The sequence below is a fragment of the Fukomys damarensis genome, unplaced genomic scaffold (assembly GCF_012274545.1).
Source record: "Fukomys damarensis isolate Sample0158 unplaced genomic scaffold, DMR_v1.0_HiC HiC_scaffold_33, whole genome shotgun sequence".
NCBI classification, from domain to species: domain Eukaryota; kingdom Metazoa; phylum Chordata; class Mammalia; order Rodentia; family Bathyergidae; genus Fukomys; species Fukomys damarensis.
This window is the reverse complement of record NW_022900945.1, coordinates 48,100,496-48,118,856: the sequence shown is the minus strand read 5'-3', so window position 1 is coordinate 48,118,856 and position 18,361 is coordinate 48,100,496. Positions and strand designations below refer to the sequence as shown.

The following is an 18,361-nucleotide window of genomic DNA, read 5'->3' as shown; positions in this document are numbered from 1 at the left end:
TTGTTATTGTTAGTTCATGGGCTGTTCAGTTCTCCAGAAAAAGCGTTAAGAAACATCCATATTGAAATAAATTTAGCTGGTAATCTATTCATTCAACACAAATTGAGTAACGTTGGTTAGGCTATGTGCTTTATACAAGAGGTTGTGATGGTAAGAAAAAAGATGAAGAAAAAAATGAAGAAAAAAGTGTTTATTCTAATTGTGTTTCCAAGTTGGAAATTTTAACATCCTATATTCTCACCATCCATCAGTCTTAACATCCATCTTTCTCACCAGTTAAAAGGTATTCACTAAATTTTAAGCACATAGCATTTTAACTGGATGTGGGGAACCGCACACGTGTGAAACTTTGGAGGGAATCTTGTGAACTCACAGCCAGCACTAAACCTGAGAATGATGATGTATTTCCCCTTTTATGCAGAATTGCTCTTCTAAATGAGCTAGCTCTATTGAGGGAATTCAGTTTGGTTACTATTTGAGATTGTAATTTGTCTTTCAAAGGAAGTACCACAGTCACAGGCTGAGTAACTGTTAATGTGTGAACATTAAGGCTTGGTGTAAATATAAATAGGATAAAACAAAATCTTGACTTTAAAAGTTTATGTTTTAAGAAAAAGAAAATCGGAACAGAGAGATATAAAGGAAAGTACGTCTTTCACCTAAGAGAGAAGAATATAAAGTCCTTTAACAAATGAGGCTGCCTTAGTAGATTCTTGAAATACAGTATTAACTAAGGAAATCAATATATAACTAGAGCTGTACATTGTTGAGTTACTAGTTAATTTTGAATGATTGCATATCCATGTCCCCAACATGTGCTAGGCCTTAATGTAATTTCAATGTAATGTGTATTTGGCCTTGAAAACGTCTGGCTATAAAATGCTATGAAAAGTTCACATACAGAGGAGTGTTTAAATGAATTAACACATGCTACCCAAGTTAAGATGGTGTTACCTCCCAAGAAGCCCAGAGTGAAGTTGAAAAATCATAAACCAAACTTTCACTGTTATAACTCAACCTGTGTAGGACGAGCACAGAGAAGAGTGTAATTTCGAACCAAGGAGATGGCTTTTGACTGGGTCTTAAAACAAGAGTAGAGAATGGTAGATGGATGGTACTACAGTCAAAAGTAAACACTGCAAACGAAGGTAGTTCAGCATAAGAGCAAAAGAAAGTAGCATGTTGCAGTGTAGCAAAGAAGCAGTTTCGGCTAGATCTGAAGATAGTTGGAGAATGACTGGAAATAGGTCTTAGGTGGGGAGTGGGGAGCAGTGCTTAGTTGGGGTCAGCTGGAGTGTCGCTCTAGCAACTTTGAATCTTAACTTTGGAGCAGCACAGAACTACCACGAATGTTTAATAAGAAAGGCAGCATAAGAATATAACTCGGGCAGCAGTGAATATGTAGACTTGGAAATGGAAGGCAAAAAAGATTTAAGAGCTCATTGTGAAAAGTCTGTGGGTGTTGAGAACTTGAAGGAAGGTGAGAGAAGAAATATATGTTAGAAATGTTAGCAGTAAATTTAGAACATCACAGAAACCATTTAAAGGAAAAGGGGAAGGAACCATCAAAGCCAATTCAGGATTCTAGCTTGTGTGCCTGGTTGGGTGTTGATGTGCAACTAAGATAAGGAACGGAGGAGAGAAGCTAGAGGGCAGGATTTAGACCTGTTGGGGTCAGGTTTAGACAGGGTAAGTTTGAGATCTCTAGGTTATCTGTAAGGATATGCCCAGTAGGGAATAGGTAATTCTGTGTTTGTGTTAGAAAATAGTACATAAAAACTTAAGACCTATCAGCATTTGAGCAAATTAGTGAGCTAAGGGGAATGCGTGTATCAAAAAAGTAAAAAGTGTTGCCAACAAAGCCATGTAGAATGTTTTAAAAAGATGAGGGCATGAACATTATAAAGGACTGAGAAATTCCAGTAACTTAAGAACTGAGAAAAGGCCCTGTTATTAAGAAGCTGATAGAGAAAAATCAGGATAACATAGGAATTTAACAAGTTAATTCATGTTTGGTTTTGAGAAGAGAAGAGGGGATGAGTGAGACATCTAATACTAACTAAATGAGTGGAAGACACTGGTGCTTTCCACTTGCGCTAGATGGGTCTGGTGAAGGAGAGAGGCCCAGGGCATAAGGGGAGCAGCATGCTGGGCGAGGAAAAATTGTCTTTCATCAGCATCTTCTGTGCCAGGCTGTGTTATAGACCCTGGAAATAGAGCAGTAAATAAAGTAAAGCTTGCACTGTTACACAGCTCTCGGTCTAGTGGCTAAAGACTGAGGGCGGAGAGGTTATACAGGAAGCAAAGAACTCCATAAAATATCTGCGACAGATGCTCTGGAGCATAGTAAGTCAGGGAGGAGTTTTCATAAAGGACAGCCTGGGTGGGCTTCTCTGATAAGGGATCCCTGCACACACACTGAATGAAACGAGAAGTGGTCCACTACAACATTCTTTGTAAGTAATTTCTTATTGAGTAGTCATTCTGTTCTCTTCTTCAGGAACTGTAAGGAGATTCCTAGAGATTCACGGTGATACCATTGAAAAAGTGGTATTTGCTGTCACTGAACTTGAAGAGGTATTTTATTAATTATTTTGCAATATTGAAATCTTCTTTTTCCTTGTTTGCTTTCGTTTTGTCATTGTCTATTTACTGCTTTTCCAGCAGACAAATCCTAATCAGCTATGCACTCATTTGGCAGTAGCAGTTACCATCATTCATTGGAAAAAATTATATTGGAAACTACAAACAGGTCGAAAAGAGCTTTTCATCCGTGTTTTGTGCCACTGGACTGTTGCAGTGTCGAGTGAAATCTCACAGCAAAGTTGCCCTGCTTTGCTGCCTGGGCCGGATTTCAAGGCATCGCGTTGCAGCCTGAGCACTTGGCATCAGGGCTGCTGAGGCAGAAAGCTGTGGCTCAGCTACTGAAGCTGCGGTGGCTCCCTGACCTGCACACGGGTGACGGCGGACTAGGGCTAGCCCTGGGAGGGTTGTGAGGTTTACATGTTCTATTGTATGTGGTCGACTTTAGTTTGTTTCAGCTTAATTCAGAGCCATTTTACGAAATCAGATCTTAATCTTACTGAGCTTTTGTAGGCTTAACAGTGCTCTGTCCAATTCAACTTCTAATATTTCTCAGTGTTGTATCCTTCAGAAGTAATATAACCTCTCAGCACTCTGGTAAAATAGGGAAGGAAAAATAGGAGTACAAGTGGTTAATTTGTACATGTAAGATGTGTCTCCAAGTACATTTTATAATATCCTCAAAAATTAGCTAGCTCTGGAAGTCAGTCAGTCTTCCCTGGCTAGCAAGCTTTTTAAGAAGAGAAAGGACCATAAAACAGAGAAAGTAAGGGGGGAAAAAGGTTAATGTACATTTCTTCAAAGAAGATATACAAATGAGCAGTCATCAATGAAAAGATGCTCTGTGACATTAACCATTTTGGAAATGCAAGTCAAAACCATAATGATATACCACTCTGCTCCCCCTGGAATGGCTGTGATTACTAAGGCAGATGATAACAAGTGTTGGCAAAGGTACATAGAAGCTGGAGACCTTGAACATAGTGGGAATATAAAAATGATACAGCTGCTTTGAAAAACTGTGGTACTTCTTGAGAAAGTTAAACATACAGTTCCCATGTAATGTAGAAGACCTGCTCTGATTAATATATATGCAGAAGAGAAAAACTCATGTCCACACAAAAACTTGTGGAAAAATATTGCAATATAATCCATGATAACCAAAAAGTGAAACAACTCAAATGTTGAATTAATAAACAGAATTAGGTTACGCATATAATGAGCTATTATTCAGCTATAAAAAAAGGAACAAAGTACTAACACATGCTACAACCAGGTAAACCTTGAAAACATTATGCTAAATGAAAGAAACCAGATAGAAAGAACTGCGTATTGTGTTCTACTTATGTGTAATGTCCAAAACGAGTGAATCCATCAAGACAGATAAATGAGTAGTTGCCAGGGGTTGGAGAGGGGAGAGGAGAGCTAGAATAACTGCTGATGAGTAATGAAAATGCTGTGAAATTCGATGCTGGTAGTGATTATACAACATCTTTTATTACTGAATTATACACTTTCAAAGGGTTAATTTGTGTTATGTAAATTATATTTTAGATTTTTAAAAGACGATAAACTAGTATCTGCAGTCTTTTTATACACCTACTTAAAAGGTGACACAGTCGCATGTGCAACACAGAAAACTGGAGGATAGTGATTTCTTGAATGATTTCATCATCCTGAGTGATTCCATTGTTCTTTTGTTTTCCTACTATTTTAATTGAGTCTTTTTTTTTATTATAGTTTGGAACAATCAATGAGTGATCCTGAATAATAATAAAATAACTTTTAGGGTGATAAAATGTCTCGGGCTGGGGATTTAGCTCAGTGGTTCTGCTGACTGCCTCACAAGCACAAGGTCCTGAGTTTGATTGCTAGTACCAAAAAAAAAAAAAGTCTCATGATTTAGGAAAAATAAGAAAATCAAATGCACTTTACCTACTGTGAATTTATAAAGAGAGTGCATTGAATCAACCTGTGTGGAAATTATAAGATAGAATGAGTTTTTTTTTTTTAATGAAATTTATCTTTGGTCTTTGAAAAGCGAAAGGTCATGAAACAGTCTTCCACAGATAGTTAGGATGTTTAAAAACAAAAAACAAGAACAGAAGCTGTGTCAGTGGAGCCCGAAAACACACTGAGCTTGAGGAAGTAGCATGTAAGCTGGGTTTGAAAGACGGACATCTCTAGTAAGGGAAAGTCGGGGCATGGACAGGAGGAGCAGAACTTAATATAATGAATTCTGGGTTCAGTTTCCTTTGCATTGCTGTGAGGGACGCCCTGTTTAACTCACAGTATCCTGATCTCAGCACACAGTAACTTAGGGTCCCAGAGAGTAAGCAGTGTGAGCTCAGCAGTGTTCAGGCTTCTGCTCTTGGCGGCTGTCTTCGCTGTTCAAGCACTGCTCGGGCTGCTTCATTACTTCTATATTTTCACAGAATTCCTTGCTTTTCTGACACAGGCTACTTACCAAAAGCTGCTACCTCTGTACTTCCCAAGGTCATTAAAGGAGGAAAGTCGATCATTGCCATACCTACCTGCAGATATTGGAAATGCCGAAGGGGAGCCTGTGGTGCCTGAACGGCAGATCAGAATAAGCGAAAAACCTGGTGCTCCAGAGGGTGAGTCGTACAGTTGTGCCTTCCTTAATGTTCCTTTTAAAGGAAGCTGAGCTCCTGATGAAATACCAACCATCTCAGAGGTAGGAAGTTGAGCTTGACCATCAGAAAATTCTGTTAGCGTGACTCTAAAATCCAGAGCACTTTAAAAGTTCAGAGTCCTAGTCTTATTGAGATTTTTCTTCTTCAAATTTTTGTTTCAGCTTTAATTGAGTTTATTGGGACATTTTAGGGATACAGTGCAGTTATATTCGTTGTTGGGAATTTGTACCTCTACATGACAGGTCTTGATTCTCATTTTTTCCCCTTGTCCCTGCCCTCCCTTCACCCCCTCTCCCCCTCCCCATCTACAAGCACTTTATTTCCATCTTTTCATTATCTCACATTTTTTTCTTTTCCTTTATTTCCCTTCCCCTACACATCCCACCTTCCCTACACCTTTAGCTCCTTTCTTCAAATTTTAAAATAGATATATATAAGTAGGAAGGTGTGTGGATAGGTAGACAGCTATTATACGAAGCCTGTGTTAGGCAGTGGGGACTCAGAGGTGAATGTAATATTCAAAGTGTAGCAAAGCTTTTGTCAAGCAGGACACTGAAGACAGAAACCAAGCACATTACCTAAAGCTTTAAACAGTTTAAACAGTGCCCTCTAAAAGACATATGTAAGGGCCAGGGATTTAGCTCAGCAGTTCGGTGGCCTGCCTTGCAAGCACAAGGACCTGAGTTCAATCCCGGATACCAAAAAAATAAAAATAAATAAATAAATAATAATAATAATAATAAAATAAAAGACATATGTAATATACGAAATACTAAAGCAACAATCCTATGAACATTAATTTTATTTCTTTAGATTTTATACTCATGTAGGTTGAAATAGTCGCATAGCATGTTAGCATGGAAGCTGCTTTTGAATCTATGCTGTATGAAAGCTTCTGTCTTCGCACGTACGTATATCAAGTCATAAATACCTTCTCTCTGGACGTGCCTTATTTGCTCAGTGCTGGACCTGAAGCATTCAGCAGCTTAGGAATTACTGTGAGATTCCTGCTGTAAACCCTTCTGTTAAAGATAACCACCAGGTTAAAGTCTGTAGAAGCTTACTCAACTCCTCTTTATCACCAGTGGGCAGCCTTGGGACAAGTGGAGGGAATTACAAATGGTATCAGATGGAAATGTCAGACCAGGCTTTGCTGGACGGTCACCGTGACCCTGGAGGAGTATCCGGTAGAGTAGATCTTTAAAATAATGCCGGAGTTACTTACCAGTGCTCATACTTGTGACTACCACTACAGCATACATTTTTCCTCCATAAAATGCATTTAGTGAGATGAGCAGGGAAGAGCAGTACCGATTTGAAAATGGCACATCCAGGCAGTAGATAAGGCTCTCATTAGCCACAGGCTCCCTTTTCTAAGCCTTTCTGTCTCAGAAAACAGGCTTTCAAGTTCATATGTTCATAAATACTTTCAATTAGAATGTTAAATCTGTACAAACACATACACATACACATATATTATTACTTTTCTGTTAAAGATTCACTCATGAACGAAATGAAACCAGGCCTTTTAAGCTGTTTGCATGTCACAATTTGAGTATCAATGAAGTAGAGAAATCCCAGCTGATGGGATTCACAGGTGGCACTGCTTTGGGAAATTCCCCATGGTCCAAAGTTTGTTTTTCTGTTTCTGTTTTTGTTAACAGGTTAGTAAGCGCTTGCATTAAGAGCTGATCTGTTCCTAACAGAGTGGTTTCTACTAGCCAAACTCAAAAGGCTTACATGTGTAGACCAGAAAGTTTGCTTCTTAATTCACAGTGTAAACGACTTTTATGCACCAGAATGATTACTTTAGTATGATTAGGGCAGAAAACCAAGGTGCTAAATGACAGTTTATGTTTCTTAGTGAATATAGATCATAGCCTGTGATCCTGGCCTACCTGACTTCATTAGCTGATTATGTGACAAAGGGCCAGGGTTCCCTCCTAAAGTAATGCTCTGTAGATGGTCTCAAACACCATGAGCCATGTTTAAACCAAAAGAGAGTTTAGTTCTGTTTTTCTGCCGATGATCCCATTGTATTCTTTCTTTCTGAAGTTTACACCCAGGTCACCATGATTTGATATCATATATTCCTAAAACTTCCATCACACATGGACAAGCAATTTCTTTCATTATTTCACTTGTTCAAATGCCTAAATCGTATTTGAGTTTCATTCTCACAAAATGCCCATCGCAGTTTTTCAGTTCGCTCACGGTCCTTCCTGCTTCAGCACTCAGAGTCTGTTTCATTTGTTTCCTCACTTTGTCATCAGCTGTCTGTTGATAGCAGTATTTTTATTACAGACAACCAAGAAGAAGAAGATGAAGGCTTGAGAGATGATCTGTCTTTCATTGGCTCTCATGCTTTTGCTAGAATGGAAGGAGATATTGATAAGCAAAGAAAACTGATCCTTCAGGGACAATTGTCTGAGGCAGCCCTGCAGAAGCAGCATCAAAGAAAGTAAGGCAAACTGTTGGGACTGTTAGACACATGAAGACATGGGAAACCAGAAAAGAACCTGACACTTGCTGCTACTTTATATACACACATAATATGTTCTCGTGTTTCTTCACGACACTCTAGTCAGGGAGCTCCTGTCCCCATTTTGTATAAGCAGAGCTTAGTGTAAGTGATGTGTCAGTGGTCCCAGTTAATACGTGGTAAAGCCAATGTTGAAACACATGACTTCTGCTCTGTCTACTCTGATTGCAGTGCCTCTGTGGGAGGTTATATTGTAGAAGTAGAAATTAAGCAAAGGGAAAAGTAGTTATAAAGTTTTTAGTATATTTATAATTAAAGTTTAGTTCCATTAAAACTTTTATTTCTTCTCAGCTTATCCAAAGGATCTTGAAAGTATCTGACCCACTCCATTTTTTAATAAATCTTTTTAAAAATGTAGCTTTTGTACTTATAGATTAAGTTCTTCCAACAATTAATAACTTTAGTTAAAGCTAGTTGCTTTTCAAAACATTTTAGAGGAAAAAAAAGATAAACTGTAAATGGCTTCTTGCTGTATTGTCTTGTACAGTTGGTAGAGAGGTAACGTCTTGAAGGGTGGAAAGGAGTAAAATAATGTAATGAGCTTGGTATACCATCTGGTATTTGTCAAGCTCTTAACTTGTTCCTTGCTATCCTCGTCAATCCTGAGCAAGCCATGGTATGTTTTACCTGTGAGCTTTCTTGTTCCTTTTACTGAAATACTCTCGTCCCTCAGTCCTGTGCTTTATCTTTCAAATATGGAAGAGGTGCCTCTTTTTGCATACTTTTCATCCCCTGAACCTATTCAAGGCATAGCATGGCCCCTATTATATATGTAATGATGTCTTAATGTTGTCAAGCTGTTTTCATAAAATGGGATTTGGACTAGATGATCTCTGGAGTCTCTTAAAGAATTGAAATTTTGTGTATCCTCAGTCCCAGCTCTTCATTTTATTCTGATTTTATTTAAAAAAACAAATAAGTAAAATAAAGAGCATGTTTGCCACAAGGGGGCACCAATGAACAGTTTTTTCAAAGCACAGTCAGAATCAAGTGATAATTTCAAAGGTATCTAACCTGGCCATGTATAAGAATCATCTGACACATATTTTTCTTTGAATAAAGTGACTGAGCTCCCCTTCATGTGACTGCCATATATATATATTTTTTTTTTCTTTCTTTCTTTCTTTCTTTCTTTCTTTCTTTCTTTCTTTCTTTCTTTCTTTTTTTTTATACTGGGGATCCAACTCAGGTCCTTGCACTTGCAAGGCGGGCAGCGGAACCACTGAGCTAAATCCCCGGCCCTATATATATATATTTTTTAATGTGTCCACATTATGGCTTGTGCATTGCTAGTAAATCTGAAAGTTTTTGGTTCCAGAATCCCTTTGCATTCTTAAAAATTGTTGAGGACCCCAAAAAGCTTTTGTTTACATTTATCGATATTTATCATATCAGAAAACATTTATTTTAAAAAACTCATCCTATTTTATCAAAAACTTTCAGTTATGATAATAGTACAGTTTTGTATTTTTAAAAAATTCATAAATCATTCCAATACATGATTATAAAATGGAGGAGTATTTTAATACCCATTTCAAACAACTGAGGATACCTTTCTTTGATATTTGATGAATGATGTAATTTCTTAAATAAGTTGTAATATGGAATCTCAAACCATAACCATAGATTTTTGTATTCTATATTAAAACATGTTGTCCTATGGTATACTTTAAACAGATATAGCAGGAATTTGTGGCATTACTTTATAACATGATAAATAGATCTTTTAGAAAATACTTTTATCTCTTCCAAATATTGACACATTTCAGTAGATAAGGCCAAATAATTATATTTGTTAGTACTAGCACCAGTTTCATTAGGAAAGTCTTTAAATCTTAAGAATTGACCAGCTTCGAGTGTTGATACAAATTTTCCAAAATTATACACTCGTATACATATGTGTGTGTACATACATATTTAAGGTTCAAGTTTTGTCATTGACAGCAAATTGTATTTTTCTTGAAATGACTGGATCATTTATGCATTTCTGAGAAAACAAGTCATGCTAAATAACTGCACTTTGCCTGCCAGTCTTGAGGTGAAAGTGGTACTCCTTGGAGAGAGCAACTGGTCCTGCTTACAACTTAGACAACCACATAGTGCTTTTCTTCAAGACAGCCTGAGTATGCAGAAGAGTTTTATATGTTCTGATCTTTTTGTTGCACATTAATATTCAAAAGATGTTCTTAAGAGTTGATTTAATTTAGGTTCCACTGCGAGGCAGGCAGTGGAACCACTGAACTAAATCCCTGGCCCCCAGCAGTTGCTTTTTAATGCAACACAGCAAAAAAGGCAAATAGTGTTTTAATGTTGTTAGGAAAATAATTTTCACTTTTCAAACCCCCATATGGTGTCTTGAGACCTCTTCAAGGTTCTGCAGCCACACTTTCAGCATCACTGTCTTGTGATCTCTCAGCAGCACATTACAGTTGGGAGGAATTTTGATTATCTCTAGTATAGTCTTCCAAAGTGGAGTTTACAATCTGTCAGCATTAGAATCACCACGGTTGCTTGTTTAAAATCTGCAGGCGGCTCCATATCAAAACTGAACCAGAACCTCTGTGGGAAGGACTCAGAAATCTTTTCTCTGAAATTTCCTTAGTTGATTCTTGTGTTTCCTAAGGCACTGATCTAGTTTGACCCCTTGGCTTGCTCCTCAATAGAGCTATTAAGGAAGAGCCTTCCATGTAACCACCTTAAGCATTTCTCCCTTCTCAGTCACTGTCTTCAACCCATTTACACAAACCACCTTCAGAGAAGTTAGAGAACTAGATTTTTTTTATTTTGGTTGTTTTTGTTTCCTGTTTTGTGTTTACAAAGAAAGATCCACATAGTTATCACCTATCTCAAATCAGTCAACATACTGCTTGCTCTCTGTCTCTTCTCTCTGCATCGCTCTCTCTCTCTCTCTCTCTCTCTCTCTCTGTATATATATGAATGTGTATTCTGTCTGTCTCTGTCATCTCCATACACATGTAATTACTGCTTACCTTTTTCATTTCTCCATGGAAAGTATAGATCATCTAGAATTTTAAAAGTTTATCTTTGGGCTAGTTGCTTATCCCTCTTCCTTTAAAAAATGAGTTAATTTGTTTCACTTAACTTTTAGCTCAAGCCAGTATTAAATTGAATATTACATTTTTTAAAAATAAAATGAATATATATTTACTAAGTGAATGCTCTCTGGAAAGGAATCCCTAGAAGATGAGTACCTTTGGGCTGGGGATTTAGCTCAGTGGTTCTTCCTCCTGCCTCGCAAGTGCAAGGACCAGAGTTCAATCCCCGGTACCGAAAAAAGAAAAAAAAAAGAAGAAGATGAATACCTTTGAAGATGGAATATAAATCTAGCATAGAAAGCATTGTCCTTCATCCTGGTAGAGGGCCTTGATGAGGATAGTCAAATCCATTATTGAAAGGTGTTTTCCATTTGGTTTGGGAAACTTATTCTGTAAGATAATTTTCTAGACATGAGTATACAGACATAGTGAAGGTGGTCCTTGTGGCAGTTCAAGTGAGCCGTCCTACATTCAGATGGTGGAGGTGCCCATTCAGTTTAGGGCAGCTGTTCTGAGCGTGGTCTGGGTGTTGTACACACCCAGTGGACACACAGATGCAGCACGACCTGTGGCTCCCAGCGCCCAGGTCAGGAAATGAAGACTCGGTACCTCTGCCATTCAGTTGCCCTGAGTAATCATCAAAAGATTTTCTAACTTTCCGTTTATATGCCCAGATCTGTGATGACTGAGGGCGATTTTATTTTATATCTGTAATGCAGAGTACTTCAGAGTGATGTTAAAATAAAAAAAACTTTAGGCGAAATAAATTTAACAGTTTGTTTGAGCAAGGAATGATTTGTGATTGAGGCAGCACTCAAAACCAGAAGAGGTTCAGAGAGCTCTTTGCTCCAGCCTTGTGATCAGCAGGCTTTGGCTGAAAGTGCAAGCAAAATAATTCACTTGACTGGCTTACAAAGAGGCATTTGCCTTATTTGAGTATGATCCAACTAACAAACTGCTTGTGATTGGCTGAAGTCCTGTTTAGTTATTGTTGTCTTTTCTCTTGAAACTAATTAGATAAAGGAAAGCCTCCTACTTAAGTGTTGGTTTGGCTGGGTAACAGTTCCTAGTACAGAAACAGCCCTAGGCCAACGGATGCTTTATCAGTGATAATAGCTTCTCAAAAGTCTAGTCTAGGGAATCTAATTCCCTTTCAGGGGGCTGTGAGGTCAAACTATTTTCATAATTTTACTGAGACTTATTTTCCCTTTTCATTCTCAGTCTCTCACAGTTAAAGTTTCCTGGAAACTACTTAATATGTAATATTGTAGTAGATTAAATGTGGGATCAAATATAAGAATCTAGTGGCAATTACAGATTTGCAAAAATTAAGAGCATAACTTTTCTCTCTAAACGTAGCTTTTTTTCATAAAAAGTTATGTTCACATAGTAGGCATTTTATTTTTTCTAAATCATAAAGTTTTTAATTTCTGTTTTTATTTTAATATGATAAGTAGTGTAATATGAATGACAAATAAAAGGTCCTTTGGGTCTTTAATAACGTTTAAAAACATACAAGGGTTCTAAGACCAAAAACTTTTACAATTAGTGACTGACTGTTCAGAAGTTTATGATATAATTGAGCTGTAAATCATCTGTTTGCGTACCCTGCCATGTTTGAGATTCCAGTGTGTATTTTTTAAAATTCATTTTTCTTGATGTTTCTAAACCGACAGGGCTTTTATTTTCACATATTGAGTCTGGTTTCCATTAACTTTATTAGCTATTCGGGTTTAACAAATTTTAAATTTTTTTTACCTCTGAAAAGTACATCAGGTTTTAGTACTGCCTTTTTGAAAGCCTCCCATCAGTAAGCCTCGTGCATCAGTAACAAAGCTAGTGGTCCCATGATTGGCGGGACATAGTTTTATTTCATTTTTTGTAGCACTGCCATGCTACGTGAGTGTCTCTTTGTAGTGAATCTTTAAAAAAAATGTTCTTTAATTAGAGTAGGTGTGGTGGTGCATGCATGCCAAAAATAATTTTTTTTAAATATCTGAAAAACTTAGTTGTCTAATTCTTGTGTTAGTATTTCCAAGTCTTTTGTCCAGCTGTGACATTAATTTGGATATATCTAAGAAGTTGATTTACTTACAAAACTTAGTCGGTAATTTAGGTATTGTTTTTCCAAAATACAGCTTTTGAAACTCTTAAAAGTATGGTACAGTAACATTTTCTTTCTTTGCTATTGGTTTTCCTTGGTTGGCTTAATGTCCAGTTCTCTGTGACTTTTTTTTTTTTTATTACATTTTATCAGTCTGTCTGTATGTCTATCTATCTATCTATGATTTTTTGAGACAAGGTCTTGCTATGTAGTCCAGACTGGCCTTGAGTTCACTGTGTAGCCCAGGCTGACCTCAGATTCATGGTGATCCTCCTGCCTCAGCCCCCGAGTGCTGGGATTACAGGTGTGCACCACCACACCTGTTGGCCTGTGACTCTTAAGTCATTTCTCACAGCACAAACATGTTCTAGCTAATTATTAAGTATTTATTAAGCCATTAATAGCATGCAGAGTGTTGTCCTAGAATACTACTAGTAATAGTAACAAGCAGACAAATACAGTCTGTGCCCCTGTAAAGCTTAGGGTCTTCCACAGGAGAAAATGTTAAACTTAAATGACAGGTGGAAGGAACAATGAGAATAAATGACAAGTCTAAGTGGGGCATTTGCTTGAGATCTGGAAAATCCTCTGTTAATTCCAAAGACAGAATTTTCCTGGGCCATTGGTTTTACCCAAATGGGTTAGTTATTAGTTTCTTAAGAGTCATTTAGTTTAAATTTTCTTCATCGTTCAGTCTTTGGCTGTGCTGGTGGATGGTTATTGATTAACTGAAAGAAATTGGCTTGTGTTAGTGTTTTGAGGACAGCATCCAACCTTAGTTGTTTGCAGTCCATTGAAAACTATTAACCTAGTATTTGTGCCTTTTGGACACTCTTGTGGGTACTTTTACTGCTGTTTTGATATATTTTATATGATTGTCTATTCATGATTATTTCATTTTTATCTAGCACATAATAAAAATTTGTATATTGGGATAGGCTGTAGGAAATCCTGAATCTATTTTGACTTAATATTTTCTTTCTAAAGATTTGTTTTGGTTTTTACATTGGAGCAAAGAAGTGCATGTTTTTATTGAAAGAAAACAGAAATTCTAGCAAAAAGACATCTTTTTAAGAGATATAATGGAAAATATAAAATATTGTTTGAATAATAAAAGTTTAGAGGAAAGTTTAAAAGAAAGCATTGTCTCTATTGAATGATAATTTCCCACTGTATTTATAAAAAAGTATGTCTTCCTTTTTGCTGAAATTTCTGTTTTCTTTCAATAAAAACATGTACTATTAGCCCAAGTACTTGGTAGCCATTTGTCTGTATGGATTTCATTTGATCATAATAACTTTTTTGTTCATGGAGCATACATACCTCCTTTATCATTAACTCATTTATATTAGTTTTACCAAAACATAATATTCTGCATGGTTAATGGTCTCTTTAATTCTTTCCTCATTTTAATGAAACCTCAGTTCTTTAGGGTCAGGGAAAGATTAAAAAGTTCACAAATTTAGTTTGCAAGAGTTTGTTATAATAACTGTATTCTTTGTTTGTTTAGTTATAATCGGTGGTTGTGTCAAGCGAGATCTGAAGATCTGTCTGATATTGCATCTCTGAAAGCTTTATACCAAACAGGTGAGTTTAAGAATATAGCAGCTTATTCTTCCATTAATTAAGGACTGAACCCAGCATGCTATTTGAGACCTTTTTCTCTGATTTCTTCTATTCTGTTAATGAATAAAATGTTTATGTACTAATGCATAGTTTTTCCTCATCATTCAGATCTTAAAATAGCATGTCAACCTATATATAATTTTCAACTTAGGCCCTACATCACCAGCTTTATTTTTCCTATTATCCTTTTTCTCTTAAACTTTTTTTTCCACTTTAACAGTACTATGTACTCACTATTAACAAAATTCAGACCTTACATAAATTTATAATGGAGACAGAAAAATCTCCTAAGTTCCCACTCTTTCTCCATTATATTTCGTTTTCAGGCAGTATTGTTAATTTTCAGATTTGACTGATACTTTATCTGAATCATAAATATTATTAAGAATCGTGGTGAGCTTAAACAAAAAATTACTTATAAAAACATCCTAACATATAGGCTGTCTGATTCAGAATCTTTAAGAGGTCTCACTGTAAAAGTCACAAAGCTAAAAAAGAAAAGAAAAAAGCATTGTGTTTTATATAGCTAAAGAAATCTGAAGATGAATTTCAGAAACTTACTTGGTTTCTAATCTTATCTGTGTATAGAATATTTTATCCACTCTTTTTTACTGGTTAGCAGATCAGTGGGTTTCATCTGGGACTCACACAGAGCGGCAGCATACCTGGTTCATTTTCACCCCCTCTGTCAGCCCTCTTGCCCCACCCTCCCCCTCTGGTTTCACATATTGGAAGAGGAGGTTGTATGTGAAATATTCTTCATGGAATCAGAGGCCAAGACAAATAATAGTGCTGATTAAATTTTCTGTTTATAGGTGTGGATAACTGTGGCCGTACAGTGATGGTAGTAGTTGGAAGAAACATCCCTGTCACACTGATAGATATGGATAAGGTAAGGCATAAAAAGGTTCTGCTTTATAAATACTGTTGGTCAAAACTATAAGTAGAGTGTGAATTTAGGAACAGAGCTTACAACGAGAGGTGAGGCTGAATTGTGTGTCTTTGGCCAAATAGCAGCATGTATCATTGCATTTACATCAGGGACTTGATTTTTCACTGTAGGAGCAAGCAAAAATTCTGGGCTTTTGTAATATAATCTCCAAAACATGGCTGCTTTGTTTTGGATATGATGTAACTGGCATAAGTTTGGTTGGGATCATTCTGTATTATAATTGCAGTCAAATTCAGACTTTTTTGAAAAGAAGAAAAATACTTGAATATCAGAAGAGAAAGAACTAGAATTGTAGTTTCCCACGGTAGTATGGTTCTGTAATCCCTTCATTAGCAATAGATGATTCCTAGAAGAAAAATGTTTTAACAACTGCTATATAAAAATAAGAAAATACTCAACTTGCATTTGATTTTGGTGTGTACTTGTGTGGCATCCTGGATATTTTGCTGTATCATTTCATGTAGAATAATAAGGTTTATGTGAGGTTTATGTGATGACACCCAAAAAGTTACTGTGTTTTCTTCATGCCCTCCTCTGCTCTGATAGCAGTTGGATCCTAATCCCATGTTAATGCCAAGGGCATGCCTGAGGAGGAATTAGAAAACAGCCTGTTTTGTAGCAATCCTTTTAGGTGTTACCTCTTAGCTTCCTCTTTGTAATTCGTTTATAGCATAGGCCTTTGCCTATACCAGCCCTGCCCATGTATACCTCTGTTTTTTTTTTTTGTTTTTCTCCTAAATTTCTTGTAATGGAATATTTCTCTAACCACCCTGAGTCACATTAAATTTGACTCCAAGCTCTAGAACTACTATGAAGCCTTTTGCCATGTGCTGACTAAATCCACTCCTATTTCCTCATACAGATTAGCGTTAAAAATGCTAAGAAAATTATCCCTTAAAATGAGACTTCTAAAGCACTATTCGTTATATCCTTTTACATTAAGCCTTGCTTACATTAGAGCCATGATGCTCTCAGCAGAGGCTGCAAAGTTTTTGATAGACTTCAAGCAAAAGCTTAAGAATTATTAAAAGTCTAGGAATTGTAGTACTTGTGAGGATTTTGAGAGGAACACCTGGTAGTTGACCCAAGAACTGTTTCCAGGATACAAAGAGTTATTTCAGAGGATAGAAGCTGATTATTCCATTACCTAGAGAAGACAGACAGGGATTCTACCACAGAATCTGTGGGAACTACTAAACATGGAGATGATTCACTTTCCTGAAGATCTCTCTAAAGGGGATTGACACTCACCAGCTGATGTGTCCATCTGTGATGATTAGGCGTAGTTCAGATCAGTCTTCCTGGTTTTCTCTCTGTGGGCCTTTGTGAAACTGACTATTGCACAAAGTGACCTTTATTCCTCTTTCTTTTTTAGGCTCTCTTATATTTTATCCATGTAATGGATCACATTGCTGTGAAGGAATATGTATTAGTATATTTTCACACACTGACCAGCGAATACAATCATCTGGACTCTGACTTCCTGAAGAAACTCTACGATGTTGTTGATGTCAAGTTAGTTATTTTTGCAAATTATAAAGGGGTCATTGCTTTTTTTATTTTCAAATATTAAGCAGAAACAAACATTCTTATATATTCTGTAAAGAGGTGTTGACAAAGATTTTTATCATACAAAGATAGTTTAATCAACAGAGGACTTCCTTATCTCTAATTTATTTTGCATTGAGTCATTTGTGATCTTTTCCCACTTTGAAACACCTTAGAAAAGGCTTGGAATGATTACCAATTTTTGTTTATAAAATAACAAAAGCATATTTTAAAATACATTAGTAAACATTATTTAATTTGATCTAGTAGCCCATAAGTTTATCAAGAAGAAAGAATATTGTCAGGGCTGGGGATTTTTCTCAGTGGTACTGCCACCTGCCTGAAAAGTGCAAGGTCCTGAGTTCAATGCTGGTACCAATAAAGAAAAAGAAAAGAAAAAGAAAAAGAAGAAGAAGGAGAAGAGATTGTCTATACCTGAAAGATAGAAGAATAATGACATTTTGAAAGGGAAAGCATGTTGCCCAAAGGCTCACAACAGTGAATGAAGAATGTGGACTCAATCGGCTGTTCAGTTATAGCTAGAAAATTATTTTCATTAAACTATATTTCACTTGAGATGATAATGGAAATTTTAAAAAACACGACACCCCACTACAGCAAGATCAAATGTAATGCTTTCATTTTTTTCTCATCCATGCATTTCTTAAGTAAAAATGGCATTCTACCCTCTTAGTAGCTATTTTGTTATTTGTAGCAACACAGTGTCTATAGATTACTGTGAAAAATCCATTGTACCATTAACATGCAAAGAAGGTAAATTGTCATAAATACCCAACTGTTTTAGTCTTCTCTTAAATTTCATTTTAATTGAAATATTAATGTTTTTATTATCCATTAGACACCTTTTAACTCGCTCTTGAGTGTGGCTTGTATATATCCAAAGAATTCACTCCTCTTTGTCCCTACTAATGCCACAAAGCAGCTATTAACTTGGAACAGGCCTCACATAGAAAAGAAAGAGTTTATAATATTCTCTGAAGTCTTCTATTTCACTTCATTTGACCAGATGGTGGTTATTGAACTGTTTAAGAAAGTCTTAGTCATACTTAAAAAGCTAGATGAAGCGGTGGATAAGATTATAATTCTGGACCCATGTGGCCCAGGTTCAGTTTTCTGCTCTGCCTCTTCGTAGCTGATGTCTTGGAGAGGCTTAAGATAGTCGCAATAATAGTTTTCATCTCATAGAATTGTTATAAGAATTAAGTACAGAAAGCCTTTGTACAGTTTCTGGGATCCAGTAAAATCTGTTTGTTGTATTCTGACCATTGAAAT

The 18,361-nt window shown here is 36.5% G+C and overlaps 1 protein-coding gene across 6 annotated transcripts in view; it reads left to right on the top strand.

Moving 5' to 3' along the window:
- The window catches only part of Gdap2 (ganglioside induced differentiation associated protein 2), a 41,802-nt gene that overhangs the window by 12,613 nt on the left and 10,828 nt on the right, over window positions 1-18,361 (top strand). For all 6 annotated transcript variants that reach the window (XM_010631178.3, XM_033758261.1, XM_010631174.3 and 3 more), the window contains 6 exons: window positions 2,501-2,577; window positions 5,042-5,201; window positions 7,545-7,701; window positions 14,453-14,529; window positions 15,384-15,460; window positions 16,896-17,035. In XM_010631178.3, the coding sequence (XP_010629480.1) occupies window positions 2,501-2,577; window positions 5,042-5,201; window positions 7,545-7,701; window positions 14,453-14,529; window positions 15,384-15,460; window positions 16,896-17,035 (688 nt within the window). The remainder of the gene's footprint in view (window positions 1-2,500; window positions 2,578-5,041; window positions 5,202-7,544; window positions 7,702-14,452; window positions 14,530-15,383; window positions 15,461-16,895; window positions 17,036-18,361) is intronic.